Source organism: Calypte anna, chromosome 2 (assembly GCF_003957555.1).
Source record: "Calypte anna isolate BGI_N300 chromosome 2, bCalAnn1_v1.p, whole genome shotgun sequence".
Classification (NCBI taxonomy): Eukaryota; Metazoa; Chordata; class Aves; order Apodiformes; family Trochilidae; genus Calypte; species Calypte anna.
Genome location: NC_044245.1, coordinates 124,856,417 through 124,875,824, shown reverse-complemented (window position 1 = coordinate 124,875,824; position 19,408 = coordinate 124,856,417). Strand labels below are relative to the sequence as shown.

At 36.8% G+C, this 19,408-nt stretch overlaps 1 protein-coding gene across 1 annotated transcript in view; it reads left to right on the top strand.

Annotated features, from left to right (window-relative positions):
* Positions 1 to 10,089: 10,089 nt before the first annotated feature.
* Positions 10,090 to 19,408, top strand: part of CNGB3 (cyclic nucleotide gated channel subunit beta 3) — a 59,781-nt gene continuing 50,462 nt past the window's right edge. Inside the window, exons 1-2 of the mRNA XM_030444698.1 lie at positions 10,090 to 10,197; positions 11,531 to 11,606. Of these exons, the coding sequence (XP_030300558.1) occupies positions 10,090 to 10,197; positions 11,531 to 11,606 (184 nt within the window). The remainder of the gene's footprint in view (positions 10,198 to 11,530; positions 11,607 to 19,408) is intronic.

Genomic DNA, 19,408 nt, shown 5'->3' with positions numbered 1-19,408 from the left:
GGAACATGAAGGATAATACCTTCTCTTAAAGAAAATGCAGCAGTGAGGAAAAAAAAAAAGTGTGATTTGTATTCCTGAAACATGCATTTCAAAAAAAAAAATATATCTCAAGGAGGAAAAATCTCCCTAGGATAGACTGTCACTGTAGACTTGGAATGCAACATCCTTATTTGAAGTTATTTTTTCCTGACTACCAAATCAAGTTGAAAGGAACTTTGTTGAGTTCCAGAAAGTAAAATAAACTTTATCAAGTCAGAGTTTTTAAACACAGTTTTTATTTTCAAAGGAGTCTTATTCCAAATTACTGTTTTCATATTCATTGGACAGGTGTGTGACCAAAAGTAAATCAACAAAAAAAGGAGAGCAAATAAAAAACACAGCACGATTAAGAAACAATTAATACAACACAAAGAATTGTCAAGAGAGCAATTGATTATTTGGAGCCTGCTATTTATCAAAGGCTAGAGCACAGTAGGTGGCTGAGATTGTTGTATTTTTCTAGCAGTGAAATCTGAACTTTTTTGCAGATTCTGTAGACAGTAGGCACCTCAAAGCCATTTGTAGCTTTGCATGTGATTAGGCTGCTGAATCCAGTGGGAATGCCTAAACTTTTCTGCATAGCTTATCCTATAGGACACATTTCTCATGTTATTGTGCTACAGAACAGTACAGTAAAATCTACATGTTCCTGGCCAGATAAATACCTAAAGAAACATCCATATTAAAATGTCTATGTATTCAATATGAACTACTTATTTCATTTAGAAATAGAAAGATATTTTTCAGCTTATTTTAAAAGTAACCATAAAGACATGACATTATTTTACACAACAGGCCGCTCCTTCTGTAAGTCCATGATCATACCTACACACTCAGAAAATATTTGTTACTGGCTTTACCTCTTTTGGTTCTTCAAACCCAATACCACCAAGAGTGCATGAAAAACATTACACTGACAGTGGTGCAATTATCTGACTATTTCCCCATCACTTGTGCCTGAGGGCAGCACAAAAGCAGGAGTAGTACTGAAAACAGAGCTTGTTCATTCATGAGGGATGGCAGGACAAGTCAGTTATTTAGCTCCAGACAACTCACATTTTTAGAACAACCTTGGGATGAGAGAGTGGTAGCAAAAGACTGAGAAATGCCTAAGATAAAGTTCAATCAGTTTCTAGAAGACTTTAATACAAATCTGCCAAGTGTAACAGGGAAACAAGACCTGACGACGCAAAAGGCACCTTCTCATGCAACATTATTGGCCAGAATAAATTAACAATTTAACATGAACAATTTTAAGTACTATCCAGGAGAATAGAGACTGCAGCAGGAGGCTCTGACTCTATAGGATTTGGCTTTAAATTCACCAGAATTGGTTCCTAAGCATTCAGGATTGCGCTCACAAAGGTATTTATGTTTACATTATACTGTAATAGTCACTTAGTATTTGTTGACTTTAAAGGGAGGTAAACAATGAAACCCCTTTGTAAAACTAGTACTTAGCTCCTACTAAGAGTAGAATACATAATTTACTGCTGTGAGAAGGATTTGTTTTGTTTGAGAGGACCCAGGCTACTGATATCAATACACAGAACTAGTGAGAAGGTGTTCAGGACCTGGAGGAATCCCGGAGGAGGCAGCCAGAACAGCAGAACAGATGGGGTCAGTATCCCTGCCTTTACCTTCTACACTCTATGAAAAGCCAGGAGGACTGGAAGGGTGCCCTCTCCTGCTCTCTTTCTCCTTGCCGCTTTGGAGAGAGGCTCCTGCTTTGTCTTCAGCTCACCTTTTACTCAGCAGGGTCCAAATCAACTGGGTGTTGGGAAGTGCCATGGACCCTGTTCCCAAGGCAGCTCTGCTGCAAGTGACCCTTGGATGCTTATATCTTTGATCATCAATATTGGGCTTTGTATATATTTGTATATTTATTTCTCATTCTATGTGTTACTATTCCTTCCCTATTCCAGCAAACCTGTTCTGATTTGAACTTCCAACCTTGAAGTCTCTCTTTCTTATTCACCTCCTGTAATTGTGAAGAGGAGTAACAGAGAGCAATTCTGTCAAAGCACAGGGCTTTGCTTCACCCTGTCCACTAAACCAAGACAAGGATGTATGAAGACACAAAAATCAATTTTTTTAATGGGGCTTTGGCTTTACTTTCAGAACCGCTTAGTAAATAGCTGGACTCTTCATCTCATGACCCACTAACTACATTTGGTTCATAAACAGAAAAAATACAATCAGATGTTCCATTGTCACCCCTTGCTTGGTCTTCTCCAAAGCCCTAACTGAAGAGCCCTAGCTGTGGTTTCTTTTGTACATTAGTGATGCAGGAAGCTCCATTGACCATTTGAAGTTGCCACTGCTCCAGCTAATAGAGCAACAGCCAGAAATCTCAAAAAGCATCAGCATCAGCTTGTATGGACTTCTTTCTTTATGACAAAATCAGAAGAGTATAGTGGGAAGTCTAGTGATCTCACAACAAAGTGACACTGGATGTCAGGATTCTCTGCTGTTTGCATGAAAGGAATCAAGATAAAGCATCTAAGGGAGAATATAATGTTTAGTGGTTGTGGAGAAATTCAAGAGAGACTTAAGAGACATTTTGCAGAATGGGATTGAGGTATAAACTAATTTTGTTTTTTCAACCAATTTCTATATCAATATCTGTATGACTTATAGCAAGATTCACGGGTCTTCTAGATTGATACTATTTTGGGAGTGAAAACTTAGTTCTGTTGTGGCAGTTAGTTCATAGGCTGGACTTGATTTATCTCAGAGGTCCTTTCCAGCATCAGGGATTCTGTGGAAATGGCAGGGAGTTTGCTAAATTGCTGAAACACCCTGTTTCTCACAATACACATGAACTGAGGGTGCAAAAGCTCAGGGTAACTGGAATTATGATGCTATTCTCCCAGTTCACACACATGCACATGGAAGGACATGGAAGAATGGGGTTTTGGTGGCTGGACATGTTGATCTCAAAGGTCATTTATAACCATGACAATTCTGTGATTCTGTGGGCTATCCAGGAGCTCACAGCACTCTGCCCATCTCTATCAAACAGATGCCCTTAAAAACAGAGGGCATCTAAAGACCAAAGAGCCATCTATGAACAAACAGGAAAGTTGCATCTAAGAGCTTTCCCAGAATTTCATCTGAAGGAAAACAGACTACTGGAATGCTGCTGTGTACCTTTGGAAAAATTATAATTTTAAAGAGAGACATAAATCTTCTGCTTTCCCTGATAAAATTTACTGCTCTTCATAAACCACTTAATCATGAACTTACTACTACTTTTGATTAATGACTAGGGGGAGGAAAAAAAGTCATATTTTAACGGAATAAAAAACGTCAGTTTTGTAGCAGTGAGAGCCATAACCAAGCTAACTCTGTAACAGAAAGGAAATGGCTTCTCTCCAGCTTTTGCAGCACTGATTGAGCTTTTAAATATTAAATAAATCTCTTCTCCTGCACTGCTAAAAATTTCATTGTTCCAATAACAATTTTAAACCTGAGATACCAAATATATTAGCAAAGTCTAATACAAGAAGGAGCAGGGAAAGCCCTGTTTTAACCAGTCCTCTAAAGACTTCAGGATTCCTGTGGTTATTTTTATTTCCTTAAACAGAAGTATACTTCCAGCACTAGCGGGCTTAAAAAGAAATAAGATGCTTTTGTGGAGACTTTGGAATATTGAGGTTAAAGACAAAATTAAGCAAAATGAGAATAAATTAGTTACATTTAAAAATATTGTTGGGGTTTGCAGGGCTCCAATAAATGTGGGATTTTCCTATCCACTGGATAGGGGAGTCAGAATTAGAAGAATTATTTTAATTAGGGGAGCATGTGCTAGCGAAAACCTATCAATTTAAAAATTGTAAATGGAAGAACAGCCTTTTTTTCACATTGCACTGAGAAAATCTAAGTAAAAAGAGTATATCATTCCTACTCAGTGTTACCCAAACATAAGTAAATCCCCTCCCTCCAAGTCTAAAATGAATAGTTGGTCAGCCAAATCAACAACGGACTTTTTCTCTATCAAGTTCTCTTCTTTTTAAAACCATCTCACTGTTAAATTAGATGCTTTTCACCTCACTTTAAATGGTTTGGGGATCCAAAACAGAACAGGTTCCAGACCTAAACACTACCATTAATTTAGGTTCAGACACAGTTCAAGAATTTCCCTGCTTTTCATGTACATTGAAGTTTCTTCTTACTGATGTGCTCTCACATCTGAAAGTTGAATTCACATGACATTTTCTTAAATTTTTATTTAAGGGAACAAATTTCCTTTATACTACCCTATAAAGATAAATGCTACCATCCTTGTTCTCAATACTTGTTCAACAATACAAGCATTTGAAAAAAGCAGTCATAACCAGCAAATGAAATCACAGGAGTGCAGTGACTGGAGAATAACAACTACATTCTAGCTTTGAGTATACAGTGTTTCTGAAAGCAATATCACAACATCTTTTGTGAAAAAATACTCAGATATTTTTAACAGCAAGATGTTGTTGTTCAGGTCTCTCACTGTTCTTCAAGGCCAGATAACAAAGCAGAAGAACCACATCTTTTTTTGTGAGTCTGGACATTTAAGTGAACTTTTTTGGCAGCCTGCTATTTCAGTGTGTGCTTGCATAGTTCAGAGAACTTCTGATATATTTGAGGGACAATAATTTGACCAATTTGACTTACTTTTCAACCTCTTGATGTAAATAGCCTTCTCGCAGAGGAAAAAAACTTGTTCAGTGGTTTTCACTAGAAGTTTTTTAATTTGGTGCACAGCTAACCCATGCAACTCCATGGTTAAATACAAGTTACAATTCAGGAGTTAGCTCTTTCAGAGGGAAAGGTTGTCTGCTCTACCCATCTTCTACCCGAGATCTTCTACCAAAGACATGAAGCAGAGGAGCCCAACTCCCCTACCATAAACAGCTTCAGTACATATTCATATACTTTAACAGTGCAGAAAGACCTCATCTCACGTATTTTGAGAAAACCTAGCACTTGAACAACAAACACAGAGGACTTTCCCTGCAAAATACCCACCAGATCACATACAGGACATCTTCAATCTAGAGGATGTGACAGAGAATCTATTCCCTCCTACAGCAATCTATCCTTCTCCATGAAGATGCATTAAAATTTTCAGAGAAAATGGACTACAACCTCTGGAATGTAGCTTTAGTGAATTACTACAAGCAGCATGAAAAGGATGCTCTTTAGCTTGTTTACTTCTGACGTGAGAACGGCCTCTTCCACATTCCAAATCAGCACTGATCACCAGCCAAAGTACTAAGGGAGATCCACAGTTGCCATAGTTTGAGATTGTGTGGTCTTCCAGTAGGGGCTGCAGGAAGCCTAATCGTGTCAGTGACCTAGCCCATGGCTGAGACTCTTCATGTAGGTCTCATGAGCACCTTTCTGGAGGGGCTGCTTCTTTTTCCCCCCAGAGACTCATTTTGAATATTAAAGTGCAAGAAACTTTTGAGAACTACCCCAGTTGATAAGGTTTTATTATGTGATGAGTCATATTTTAGACTGCAACACATCATTACTAAAGAAATTCTGCCCATAAGGATGAATATGAAATATAGGCATAAACATGTGCGTGTACCATTTTTGTTCTAAGGAGGAAAAAAAAGCAAAAGAAAAGAAAAGGCAGAAAGACAGGCAAAAAAAAACAGGGTGGTGGGGGAAAGCCAGAGATGCTGCAGAAAGTGCACTTTCCACTAGCAGACAAGAACCTTTCCTCACCTTTCGCTATACCTGCAGACCAATGGCGTAATTAAATATAAGTGAGCTTACATTTTTTTTCCACCATATGCCTCATTCCTTTGATTCATGTTACTTTCATCAAAAGAGGTCACTAGCAAGAGGTAGCATCAAACATCATTTCATCAGTCTAATAGTCAAATTAATCATCTCCTCTAACCCACCCATCACAGCATGGTGGGATGAGAGTATCACACGCAGGGCTAGCCAGAATATGAGGAAAGCTCCAGAAAATGAGTCTTTAGGATAGCTTAGTCAAGGCTCCTCCCTTGACTAAGTAATTTTATATAGAGGAATGTGAAAAGGAATATGAAATAGCAGCATACTGTTTTTTCCAGCCCATTGCCACTGAAGTCTTCCCATCTGTTTTTTCTTGTAAGCTGAACAAATCCTGTTAATTGGATTTGACATATAAAACTGAATTTGAAAAGAAACAGTTGAATTTGCACTCCTTGAAAGGCCAAAACAATCAAGATTATTGTGCATTTCCATATTCCTCTAAGCCATAAAACCTATTACTGCCTCAAATTTGGGACATAGAGGTTGATTTTGGTACATTTGTGTACGCGTATAAACTCCAGCATAAGCAAAGTCTTGTGAATCAGAGCAAAGGTAGCTATATCAAAAGAGCACAGCATCGTCTTTTAAATAATCTATCTTCAAGTAACCTTTGTTATTTCTTTACTGAATACTATGGTTATAATGCATATATCTGTAGAAGACTGTGAGAACAGGCTTAAAGAGATGTATTTTCATTAAAGCATAATTTTTATTTATTAAGGATCTTTAGTTAGATGATAGAATCACCTGAGTTTGAAACGGAAGGCAATAAGTGAAGATGAAAAACCTGAGTGCCAGGCCCCTTTTTCCTTTTGTAGTACTTTGACAAAGTTCTCAAAACTAAGGAAGGGAGATAAATAGTACTATGGATTTTGTTAATCCACAAAAATAGACAAAATTGTCAAATTTTACACTCTTAAGAGGAAAAATTACAGTAAGTGCTAGATTTAGCTCTTGTATGACTACTCTTACAGAGTCCTGGAGAGATGTACTACTTTTAGCTGTCAAGATCCTTAATCACAGAGAAACTGAAGAAAGATATCTAGTAAAAACATCTGCACTTGACATTTTGCATCACGGGAAGATCTGAATAGAAGTAATACTCAAGCTTTGATCTTTTCAACAGGATATACCTCATTTATACATAATACAAAAATAAAAACTTCAGATCATATCAACTGATCTGCACATTCAAAAAATGGAGCAAATGACACTGCCTATTGAGGAACGCAAAGCAGTCCTTGGTATTCACTCTACACTTAATAAATATACTAATAGTTAAATTGTGGTTCAAAAGGCTTTCATGTTTTTAAAAGCAAGAACCAAGCAAAAAAAAAAAAAAAAACCCAAACACAAGCAAAGAGAAAAAGCAAAAAAACCAACCCAAACACCTCCAAGAACTGCCTCTTCCCACTGGCAACTGCCCTAATTATTCAGAAAAAGAAATCATGATTCCTTTTGTATATTTTTATCATTTAAGACGTGCAGCTTTAAACTGTGTGGTGGAAGAGTCCTGTTGATTGTTTTAACAGTGATTACAAATTAGGTGAACACACAGCATTTAAATTACCTCAGTTTCTGAGACACCTGCTGTGCTTCATAGAGAATAATCTCTTGTGCAAGTTTAGAACATAAGCTCCAGTCTGTGAGTACCGTGTTTGGATTTAAAAAAAAAAAAAAATCCCTCAAAGAAAAGCGCTATAAAAATTTGGAAAGCCTAGACATACATCAAGTTTTAAATGAAAGAACAATCTTTCCTTGTAGGAGAAAAATTGGAAAGAGGATACACTGTTAATAACCATAGGATAAACTCCATCTCTATCCAGAGAATGTCTTTAGATGGGCTTGAAATCTCTCTACTCTGCAGGGTTTACCATAAATACTGCACATGGTAAGCACTGGTCAAAGCCAGCAGAGTTAAGAAGCTAAGAATACAGGCTGCTTTGCTGCTGCACTCTTTATCTTCTCACTGAACAGGACATTGTGATATTCAGTTAACTGAAGTGTTTTCAGCATGTTCAGAACCTGATAAAACTAACAGAATAACTATAATACATAGAAGAGAAATGAAATCTTGAAGCAGATTAATGGTGTCACAAAGGTCAGGAGGTGAACTTGTATCTCCATTAGTATCAAAATATTAAGTTTGCTGTGGTCTGGTTAATATACGTGATAGGAAGGTGTTACAAACATTTATTTAATTAGTCATAGGCTAAACCAATATAACATTCATTAACTGGGGATGTCTATCGTTATTAACATGTTCCCAAAGGCACTTTCCTGTTAATATCTGCTACATACCTTTTCCATGCCTTTTAATTGTAAATTAAAAGCAGCACAAACACTATAATAATAAAAAAATCAAATTAAAGCATGCTGTTGTTTGGCATTTTTCAGAAGACAATGTGCATAATTTAGCAGAGCTTGAGAGACAGAACATACAGACAGGTATTTTCCTTCAATAAATGCTATGTATTTTATTGTATTATGCTTTATGAATAGATTTACCACAAACAAGGAACAAAATTACATATTCTGAAATATTTTAATAATGAAGAATTTAATTTTTATAATAAGAAAAGTTTATCTCAAAAAGGCTGAGTCTCCAGATGTAGTTTGTATGTGGCAATAGATTAGTTTCCTCCATTAGCCAAGTTAATCCACTAAAATTTTACATAGTAACAGTAAAAATAACTTGTTTTCCATGATTACTTATGAGACTACTTCGTTACAAGGCAGTGTAAAAAGAGCATGGAGGCTAAATTTCATACCTGAAAGAAAAGCAACTACCTATTGTCCAGACCTGCCTAAAGAATTAAAAATAATTTAGATATCAACTTATGACTTAACCACTGAAATACTATGCTTAAATGATGCAGAATGATGCATTAGTAAGATTTTACAGCTTTTAAAGTAAACCAGAAGACACATCTTAAGACAAAGGGAGATTCCAGTTTCTTGCTTCATCCAACAACTCTGAAATCATCTATGTGGAGGGGTTCCCTGTTACAAGACTGAAGTCCAGCCAACTATTAAAACTTCTGCTTCATGAAGTGTCAACATAGGACAAAGGCTCTCAAACAAACTGATGACATTTGTTTGCTCATTCTTACAGCTACTAATATAGCTGAATAATGGTTAGAAATCATTCTTACTAGACAGAAGAAGCCCCAAGATGTGGCCATGGGGATATTTTCAGTACTTCAATATAATTGCTAAATATGTAACTATGGAAATAACTCAAGAAGGTTTCTGCATTTCTTAGTGCTTTGATAACCAGCATACATCAGTTAAAAGCTGCTAACTTAAATTCAGAGCTAAAAGTGAAGATACACTAGTAGCAAATAAAGTGAAATCAAGGACAAGAAGAGACATACTGTGAAGATAATTGTTGACAAAGGTTGAATCAACATGAAACTAGAGGTATTTGAATTTGCATTTTACTTATAAAATAATGTATGCTTGATTTTACAGAGATTTATATAGGATGACCTAAAGCCTGTAGAAAGTTATAAACCAAATAAAAATACATTTTAGTAATTTTTATATTTTCACATAAAATTTAATCTCATCAAAGTTATAGCTAAAACTGCATAAAATAGTATTGTCTGTAAATATGCTGGAAAATGAAAGATGAAATTATTTCCATATTTTGAAACAGGAAAGGTCAAGTGAAAGCAGACAAACTTGTTAAAACAAACCTTGACAGAAAACCATCTGGTATCATTCCCTCAAAAATAAATAAAAATTAAAAAAAACTAAACAGTTCAGGGCTTCAAAAAACAAATTAAACTGCTTCATGTAATATACAAGGTAGCTGGTGATAACTGGTCAATTAATCTTTTTTCATTTCCTGGTTAAACCACGGGTATCTTTATGACTTAAAATTTAATTTCTACATATGCTTAATTAAGCATTCTACAAATGCTTAATACCTAATTCATAAAAGATTGGACACTGATGTATTCTAACCAGAATGTGTCCATGTTCCTCTGAATTTGTGTATGAAAACTTGAGTCTGTGTAACCATTAAGACTAGAAATAATGTAGTCTACAAGGTAAAACAAAAGTACTAACTGAAAAAAACAATCTCTGAAGCTGACAGTACAAGGAATTTCTTTAAGACATTAATCAGATTAAAACCCGATTAAGCATCTAATTGGCTTGATTATTGATGGCAAGAAAACATGTGCTAGGTACCTGTTCTTTGTAAAAGGGTTATAGAGGCTTCAAGAGAGCTGAATTGGCAAGATGTTTAAAAAACTTAAATCAGTATTTTCTAGGCCAAAATTAGCACCTGAGGAAACAGACTGCAAGAATGAAAATGTCCCTCCACCACCCAAGGCATCTACGAAACAGGTATAGTTTATACTATTTGTTATATACTCAGCAATATTGCCTTTTGCTTAGAAAGTATTTATTTCAAACATAATTACTCTGCAAGGTATCAATATTTAGCAAAATCAAATAAAAAGCATTATTCTCCTCCTCCTTCCTGCCTTTTCTTTATGAAGAAAACACAGATTTCCTCCTTTTCCATTTTGCTTTCTTAATGGAGTTACCCTGACATAGTACAAGCTTCATTAAAGAGTTCTTGATCAACATTGCAAACAGGCCATTAGAAATACTCTGTGGTTGCTTTTTTTTTTTGCTGATCTATTCCTCTTAGTGTTGTTCACTGCTGGAGGAAACAGCAGTTTATCTTTTCTGAATATTGGTATGGGAATACAGGTCTATATCAGCCTGCTTCCTGATAAGTGTTGGAAAGGCAAAGTAATTTAGCAGCTCTCTTTTTTTTTAAGTATTTTATTTGGCTTGATTTTTACTAATATAACTCCTAGACGAAAAATAAAGGTAGTCATATTAGTCATATTTTTAACAGGTATTTGTGTCAAAATGTGAATTAATCTCAGAAAATCAGAGAAGGTCATTGAGTTTTAAGAGGCAGAAGCAAAAAATGTTCACAAAGTTATGAAATCTCTTAAAGTCAAATAATTTTCCACATACTTATACTATCTAATAACTTTATAAATCAATATTATAAATACCAGGCAGAATTATTCTATCTGGAATAACAAATGTCCATGGACTTGATTAGCATTATGCAGTTACATTCTATCATGAACACTTAAAGACTCCCCATGCACTTCTCACTCCCTCCTCCAAAGGCCATGGGGTGAAAGCCAAGACAACCCAAGGCATAGCTATATGAGAACTTGGTTCATGGCTCTAAACCAGTAAGTGTGAGAGGAAGCTTTTGCAGTGAAAGTTGATATATCTCTGTATTTTTTAAAGATTGAAATCTTTCATTATGGCAAGATAGCTCCAAGCATCCCAGGTCTATTAACCCTGCAGAAGGTTTAGCAGGAGGTTGAGTAATTCAGAGACTGACTTGTGAGTGGCAGCACTGAACACCACAAAGGAGGCTTTGGGACCATGCAGCAGCAGAACTCCAGGCCAAGTAACTGGGTTTATATAGCAGATGTCAAGACATTTATTATGATTTCAACATCCCGATGAACCTAGATGGAAGGTCTTGCCTGACGACCTACATAGAACACTCAGGAGCAAAGCTCAATGTGTGTTAACTTGGTTAATCAAATTCATAGGAGAATGTTGCAAGAATACAATCATCCTTATAGTTCTCAACAAAGAGTATCTTACAGTTTCTGATCCCGTTTGTTTTTCTAAGGATGAAAATAAAAAAACAGAAGAACCACAGAAAGCAGAGGCCAATGGGAATGCAAAACCAGTACCAAAGCAACAAGGTCAGTAATAAGATATTTATGAGATTATTTGGACAAAATATATATACATCATATAGGGCTTTAAATAAAATTGTTCCTCTTCAAAATTTTCTGTCAGGTACTGATATTATTTTTCATTTCTGGAAGAAATTAAAAATTCTGAAATCTCATTGACCTCTAACCATCATTTTTTACAGAAATACAAGCACTCTCCAACAATAATAAAAGGCAAAAAGCTTTTAAGCACACTGTTCCTTGATGAACTTGTCCACTTTCATCAGCTAGCCTAACAAAATCTGTTTTGTCATACTGTAAGTTGACTTTTTAGGAACCATGCTAAAATTGAAGGTGTTTAGAAAGAAAATTTTTCTTGAGTATACTTCTAAGATATATTAAAAAACAACAAAGACATTATAGACTTTAAATTACCTGACATTCAGATCTTTTGTTGAGCATCTACTCAAAACTATTTGGTAAAAAAAATAAATAAAAAAATAATGTAAAAAAAAAAAAGGCAACACCATTAAAAATCACCATTCAGAAGACATCCAGGACTAGAATACAGGAACATAAAGCCCAGGGCAGTAATAAAAGGTAATTATGTGCCTATGCAGCTGGCTGCTGAAAACAGTGGCAGCTGGCCATGCCTATTCTGCTTTCCCCAAGCTCCAATATCCAAGCCTATTTTTCTTTAGACCAGAGTCAGTATTGTACAGGATGGGTGAAGCAACAGCCATTGCTGGGCCATGGTTCCTCTTGCCTCCCTGACAGTATCAATGGTGAAGCTTGCTCTTTTTCCAGCTTCCACTAAGGGAGGTAAAGTTACACCAGGTCCAGTTTTTGTGACACGTCCCCTTTTGGAGAAAAATTCAGATGCTATCCCCTGCCAGAACGAAGTATGGTTACAGAAAAATGTTCGTATCTATCCAAAATCTGACCTAATTTTATAGATTAATGTAATATTTTAATCTATAATTTCAGTAGTAAACTACTTCTTTTCCTTCTGAAATATAAAAAAAAAAATGTTGGCACAGAAGCAAAAACCTCATCAATTACTTCAGGAAAACATAATAACATAATTAAGCTCCATGTTTGTTTGGGGTTTTTTTTAAATCCATAATTTTATGGAGGATGCTTCAAGACTCTTTTTCAAACAACCATATGACAATTTCTCCTTTTGCTTGTGGGTATTAATGAGTTAGATATAACTGCTATAAAATCCAGACAACTTATACAGGTACCACACTTCAGGATTTGGTTATGAACTCCAGTGCCCTGTACATAAATCCTCATCATCCAGGCTGAATAAGGAGTTCACGGCTGGTCGCAAGCAGCTCACAGGAACATCTAGATAAAAACTGCAAAACTTGGTGAACTTCATGTCAGATCTAAAAATCTTCTAGGCAGTTAAAATAAGAAAGTAATACCTGTAGGTGGGCATATTACAAGAGACCAGACTAATAATTTTGTGGAGAATATACAAATTTGGAGAGAATTCCTGAAAGTACAGCCAGGGTTCAGCTAACACTAGTTAAAGGAGATCTGTTAAATAGAAAAATTAAAATTAGTTCAAGAACAGCCTTTCCAAGATCTCTCAATAGTTTCTCTAGTATAGCTAGAATATAAAAAAGGACAGTGTAGCCTCTAATCATAGTCCCATTTTGCAGCTCCATAGTCCCAAAACACAAATCAACAGCCTGAGTAGAGCTTGTCATCACCTTTTTCTTTTTACACGGCCAAAACCAGACATCACCTTCTCTTTTTCTCCTAACACTTCACAAGACAGCATGATGTTCCCAGCACAGATGAGATCTCAGCAGGAAAAACAATTGTAGCCCCTTTGGTTAAAACTTTGCCACTTACATCACTCAGCAACACCTGGTACTTTTGGCTTCTTTGTTGGCTCCTCATTGACTCATCTCCACCTCTTCAGTTGCCCTCTCACTAGCTTGCTTTGTGATTATTCTTTGCATGATTGCTTCAATCTGTAATGAATTTTATGTGCTTAGGCAGTTTGTTTCATAATTGATTCATTTTTTTAAATGTATTTCATGCATTTCTTTATTTACTTATGGAAGTGTGAGTCACCTAATTACAGTTTCTCCATGACATTGATTCTAGTTGCTATTGTTTCTTCGCATGGAACTGACTGGCTATAAAAATGCTTCACTTGCTTTACAGTGTTGTTCAATAGCTCTGTTGGTGCTAATGATATTTAGAAGGCTACATCTAGCCTCCAGCCTCCACCCTCTTACTGGTGTTTGCATTATCATTCTCTGCATCACAGATTCTTTCATCCTCCTAGCACTCTTTCACTATCATTCTTTCCATCTCATCCCTTTTTTCTCCTTTTTCTTGTTTTTCTCCTATTTCTTGTTCTCTGGGTTTTGGTCTTCCTACTTCTACTAAATCAACAAATGTCTCAAAGTTTCTTCCAGACTCAGAGATATATTTATGCAGCTTTTACTAAAGTGTGCACTGACATCAGTTTGTTCTTGGTAGGGCTGGAGTGAGAAAGATAGACTAAAACCATCTAAGGTATTTCTACATGTGCTACTGTGGCTCCTCTGGATCATAAAGTAAGACAGAAGCTCCCATCTGGGAGACTGTCATGCTAATTTGCAGTGATATTTAGTACCTTCACAGCCTACATGCTTTGGAAAGTACCTAATGGAAATATAAAATGTTATATACCTGCTGATAGGTGACATCTTTCACATATTAAACTAGTTGGTTTACATCTGCTCTTTTATAAGGGAGTTCAAACCCATACCTCTCATCTTCTAATAGAGCTCCCAAAATACCCATTTAAGGTCTAGAGAGATGTGGGAGGAAATTCTGTAGCCTTCCTGGTTGCTGGCTCATCATGCAGAAAAGTATGCAAAAAGTTGTGAAGGCTGAGAAGACAGAGTACAACATGGAGCCTGGAACTAGTCTAAAAGTTAAATGAAACACTAACCTTGTAGGAGGAATGAGAACTTTGATTTCAATATACATTTACATTACAACAATTTTTAATCTTTTTTTTTAAAAAGGGGAGAAAAAAAATCACTCTTAAAGTATATATTTGATTCTATTTAAAATAAACAAGATCCAGAGCCAAGATTTCCTCTTCTTAGAGGAAAGCTTTGATCATTGTCTGCTACATAAAAGACGGTCACTCCCTCTTCCTGTATATAAGAATTAAGCAGATATATTTATTGAGGGTAACAAAATCTTTTTGCTGTAAAACCTCAGCTAATTTCTGCTAATTGAGCAGAACAACTTCCTTGATGTGGACTTCAACCAAGTAGCCTTTCTCCCCTGGGAAGGAGATTTCATTTAAATATGGACTTCTGCAGTTAAAACCTGCCTTTGGCCTGTTATGAATCCTACACTTAAGCTGCTTTAAATGGTATGTCACCTAACACCTCAAAATCAAGGGTTAAATAAGTGGTTTGTATTTCAAAAAATATAAGTCAGGTACAATATTTTGATATAAGATACTGCAGCTCAAGGAAGAAAACCTCTAATGCAAAGATAATTTTTAATAGTAAACTTATTCCTTGTCTTCACAGCCTTTACTCTCTTCACTGGTATTCAGTCAACAGGTATTATTCCTATAAAATATATTTTTAAAGATTATGAAGAACTTGAATGTTTTATCAGCTTTATTACAGTTCTGCTGTTAAGAGTCCTTTAATGCCTTTCAGATCTCCATTTTTCACATGAGTGACAGGGCTAAATGCTAGGAACACAAACCCATCCTCTTCATAAAATCTTTTTTTTTTCCATGGAAAATAAACTTTTATAATACATTTCTGACCAGTGAAGATAAGGGTTGAGCTTGGAGGGACCTATTTACTGATTGTTTTACTTCAACCACAAGAAATTCTGAACATCAAAGCCTTTGCCACAGTCTCCCACAGCATCCTCCTGGAAAAGCTGGCAGTCCATGGTTTGAACAGGTGCACCCTTCTCTGGGCTAAAAACTGGCTAAATGTCCAGACTCAGAAAGTTGTGGCCTTTAAGGTTGCTTCTAGCCCTAGCCATTTTATGACTCTATGATTGTTCCCCACTGTATTCTGCTTTTTCACAAAAAAATACCCCTCTAAGAACGCATGACTTTAGAATAAAATTAAATGACAGGAAGTATTCTCTGAGGCAAATTGCTTTACTTTAGCTGCTGCTGGTCATTCATTTCAGAAGATGACAATAGACCTCAAACAGATTTAGTGGGGATGCCAGACCTTCAGCACCATTGCAATAATCTGATTTTTCTTATCAAGTTGTATTTCCTGCTACTATAGATGTAACTAGGGGCAATTACTATAACAATGAAAATTCACAGACCCAGATATTTACAGAAATGTTGAAATTAGCACATGGCTTTTTAGCTGGAGGAGCTAGGGCAGGGAGAACTGAGATACCACAAACCACAAAATCAGAAGGGACCTTAAGTCACAGCAAGTGTTAAATTCTTGGCTCTTGCATCTTCTTTTCTACATGATGGGTTCTGTTGACCACAAAACCACAGGAGAATTGTGTGCCACAGAAAGCACCAAAGTCAGTAGCACCATTTGTAGAGATCTCCTGGGGAAAACATTAAATAAAATTTTAAAAGGTTCAGTAAGAAGACCCGCAAATTTGTCAGCTATAAATAGGCCCAAAACCCCCTTTATGTTCTGTAACTGCAGCTCCTCTGAGATTTTCTTACAGAGGATGTCTATGAAATTCCTGGGAGAAATAAACTGCATTTCACTATGAGAATATATGTTCTGTGTGAGATACCTGAGTCAATTTTAAAATTCCTCCTTCCAAAAAAAAAAAAAAGGTATTTTTGACTGAAACTTCCAGAAAAGCATTTTGAACCCCTGTAATCAAATGATGCAGAACTTCTTCATGCTTTCTTGAACCTTCCTGGGGACAGAAAGAGCAACCATACACTTCTGAGTTTTCACTTCCCTGAACGTGCTCTATTCTGGACCTTGAAAATCCCAGGCAGACACTTCAGGTAAGCTGAAACATTTCCTAACATATTTTCAACAGACTTTTCCTCAAGAGACTATACTAACTGCTGCAGAACAGAAACAATAATCTACATTTCCATTAAGTCGCCAAGATACTGTTATCAATTTAAGCCATAAATCCAATTGAACATCAGAGTTTCCATTCCTCACAAAAATCCTGCCAATTTACAGATTATAAGTAATAGAAATCCTGCAGTCTGTCTCTTCATACTCAATATTGCTACATTTCTCTAAGAGATTAGCTGAAAATTAATCCCTAAACTTGCCAAATCAAATCCCACTTGACCAACACATCAGGAAACGTGGATTTCTTTGCCTTCTCTTCAGTTCCTTATCTCTGAAATGAATAGCAGCTCTCTAAATATGGAGATTAACTATCAGAAAACTAAACTTATATCATCTATGCAAAACACTCCTCAAGGTTTGATTTTCTTTGAGGTGCCTTGAATTTAAAATCACAGAATTACAGAATGGTAGGGGCTGAAAGGAATCTTGAAAGATCATCAAGTCCAATTGCCCTGCCAGAGGAGGATCCCCTAGTATAGGTCATACAGGAATGTGTCCAGGCAGGTTTTGAATGTCTCCAGAGAAGGACACTCCACAACTTCACTGGGCAGCCTGTTGCAGTGTTATGTCACTCTCATGGTGAAAAAGCTTTTTCTTATGTTTACATGAAACCTCCTATACTACAGATTGCACCCATGACCTCTATTCCTATCATTGGATATCACCAAGAAGAGTGGCTCCTCCTGATACTTGCCCTTTAAAAGCATTAATGAGGTGGCCCCTTAGTGTCCTCCAAGATAAAGAGATCCAGCTTCCTCAGCTTTTCCTCAGAAGGGAGATATTCCACTCCCTTAATGGGACTCTCTCAAGCACTTTCCTGTTCTTCTTGAACTGAGGGACCCAGAACTGGACACAATATTCAGATGCAGCCTCACCAGGGCAGAGTAGAGGGAGAGGAGAACCTCTCTCAACCCACTAACCACACCCCTTCTAATACACCCCAGGAAGCCATTGGCCTTCTTGACCATGAGGGCACAGTGGTGGCTCATGGTCACCCTCTGTCCCCTCAGACACCCAGGTCCTTTTCCTCTATGCTGGTCTCTAATAGGTCAGTCCCCAGCCTATACTGGTACATGGGGTTGTTCTTTCCCAGATACAGGACTCTTCATTTGCCCTTGTTGACTTTCACTAAATTTCTCCCCACCCAACCCTCCAGCCTCTGTAGGTCTTGCTGAATGGCAGCACAGCTTCTGGGGTGTCAGCCACTCCTCCCAGTTTTGTATAATCAACAAACTTGTTGAGAGTGTACTCCATTCCCTCACTGATGGATATGTTGAATAGTACTGATCCCAGTACCCACCCCTGAGGGACTCCACTAGATACAGCCTCTAACTAGACTTTGTCCCAGCTGACCAAAACTCTCTGACTTCTCTCCTTTAACCACCTCACTATCGACCTCACTACCCAATCATTCCTTAGTTTAGCTGTGAGGATGTTGTGGGAAAGAGTGTTAAATGCTTTACTGAAATCGAGACAAGATATCCACTGCACTTAAGAAAAGTAGCATAATGAGGATTTATTTGTGCCTCTTAGTATATTTTTCTAAAACACAGACAAAAAAGGAAACATGAAATTTTTTTTCTTTCTACTGCAGCGCTTTGTATGACAGCTTGAGGTGCAAGCAGACATGACAGCCTAGCTCATTTGTCTGGGGATAAAATCTTAAATAATCACAAAACCTTTTTATTCTCCAAATTATCAAACACAGTCTGTTTGGCCAGCATCAATCCTGAGCCTAAAAACAGTTTGGAAATGCTGTTCTTGTGGCTGGGCAGTATGTTTTTCTGGAATCAGAATCACAGAATTTTCAAGCCTGGAAGGGACCTTAAAGATCATCCAGTTCCACCGCCACAGGCAGGGACATCTCCCACTAGATGAGGTTGCTCAGAGTCCCATCCAGCACGGCCTTAAAAACTTCCAGGGATGGGGCTTCCACCACCTCTCTGAGCAATCTGTTCCAGTGTCTCACCACCCTCATCATGAAGAACTTCTTCCTAACATCCAATCTAAATCTACCATTCTGTGGTTTGAATCCATTCCTCCTAGTCCTATCAGTACCTGACATCCTAAAAAGTCCCTCACCAGCTTTCTTGTAGGCCCCTTCAGATCCTTCTCCTCTCCAGACCGAACAACACCAACTCTCTCAGTCTGTCTTCACAGGAGAGGTGCTCCAGCCCTCTTATTATCCTCATGGCCCTTCTCTGGACATGCTCCAGCACATTCATGTCTTTTTTCTAATCAAATTACTTTAAGTATTTACGAAGGCTGAGTCTGTTCCTCCTTTATGCAAAGTGATAGCTTTCAAATTATTTCATAATGGAAATTTAAAATAAAGAGCTAATTGAAAAGTTAATAGCATAAGGTCAACTAAATGACAAAGCACTATACCATTTATGTAGTTTGTTTCAAACTCTTACAAATTTCCTATTTAAACTCCTTTTAAAAAGTTACTAGTAACAAAAATAGACTAGCAAAAGTTTTAAATACATCTTTAAGGATGTATTTTAATCATAATTTACTGAGAATCAAGCAGAACTGTCATAGCTGAAGCAACAAGAGGTTTAATGCAATTCAAACACTGAAGTATAAAAAATGTCATTTGTGTTTACTATGAATACATAAATAAGATAGACTTCATTTTTTCCCCTGTATCTCTCAAGGCATTTCTGGACAGATCTCTCTGTCTGTCCTCTACGTGTATTTTAACAAAATTCCATCATACTGCATGAGTTCTTGTTGTTTATCCAT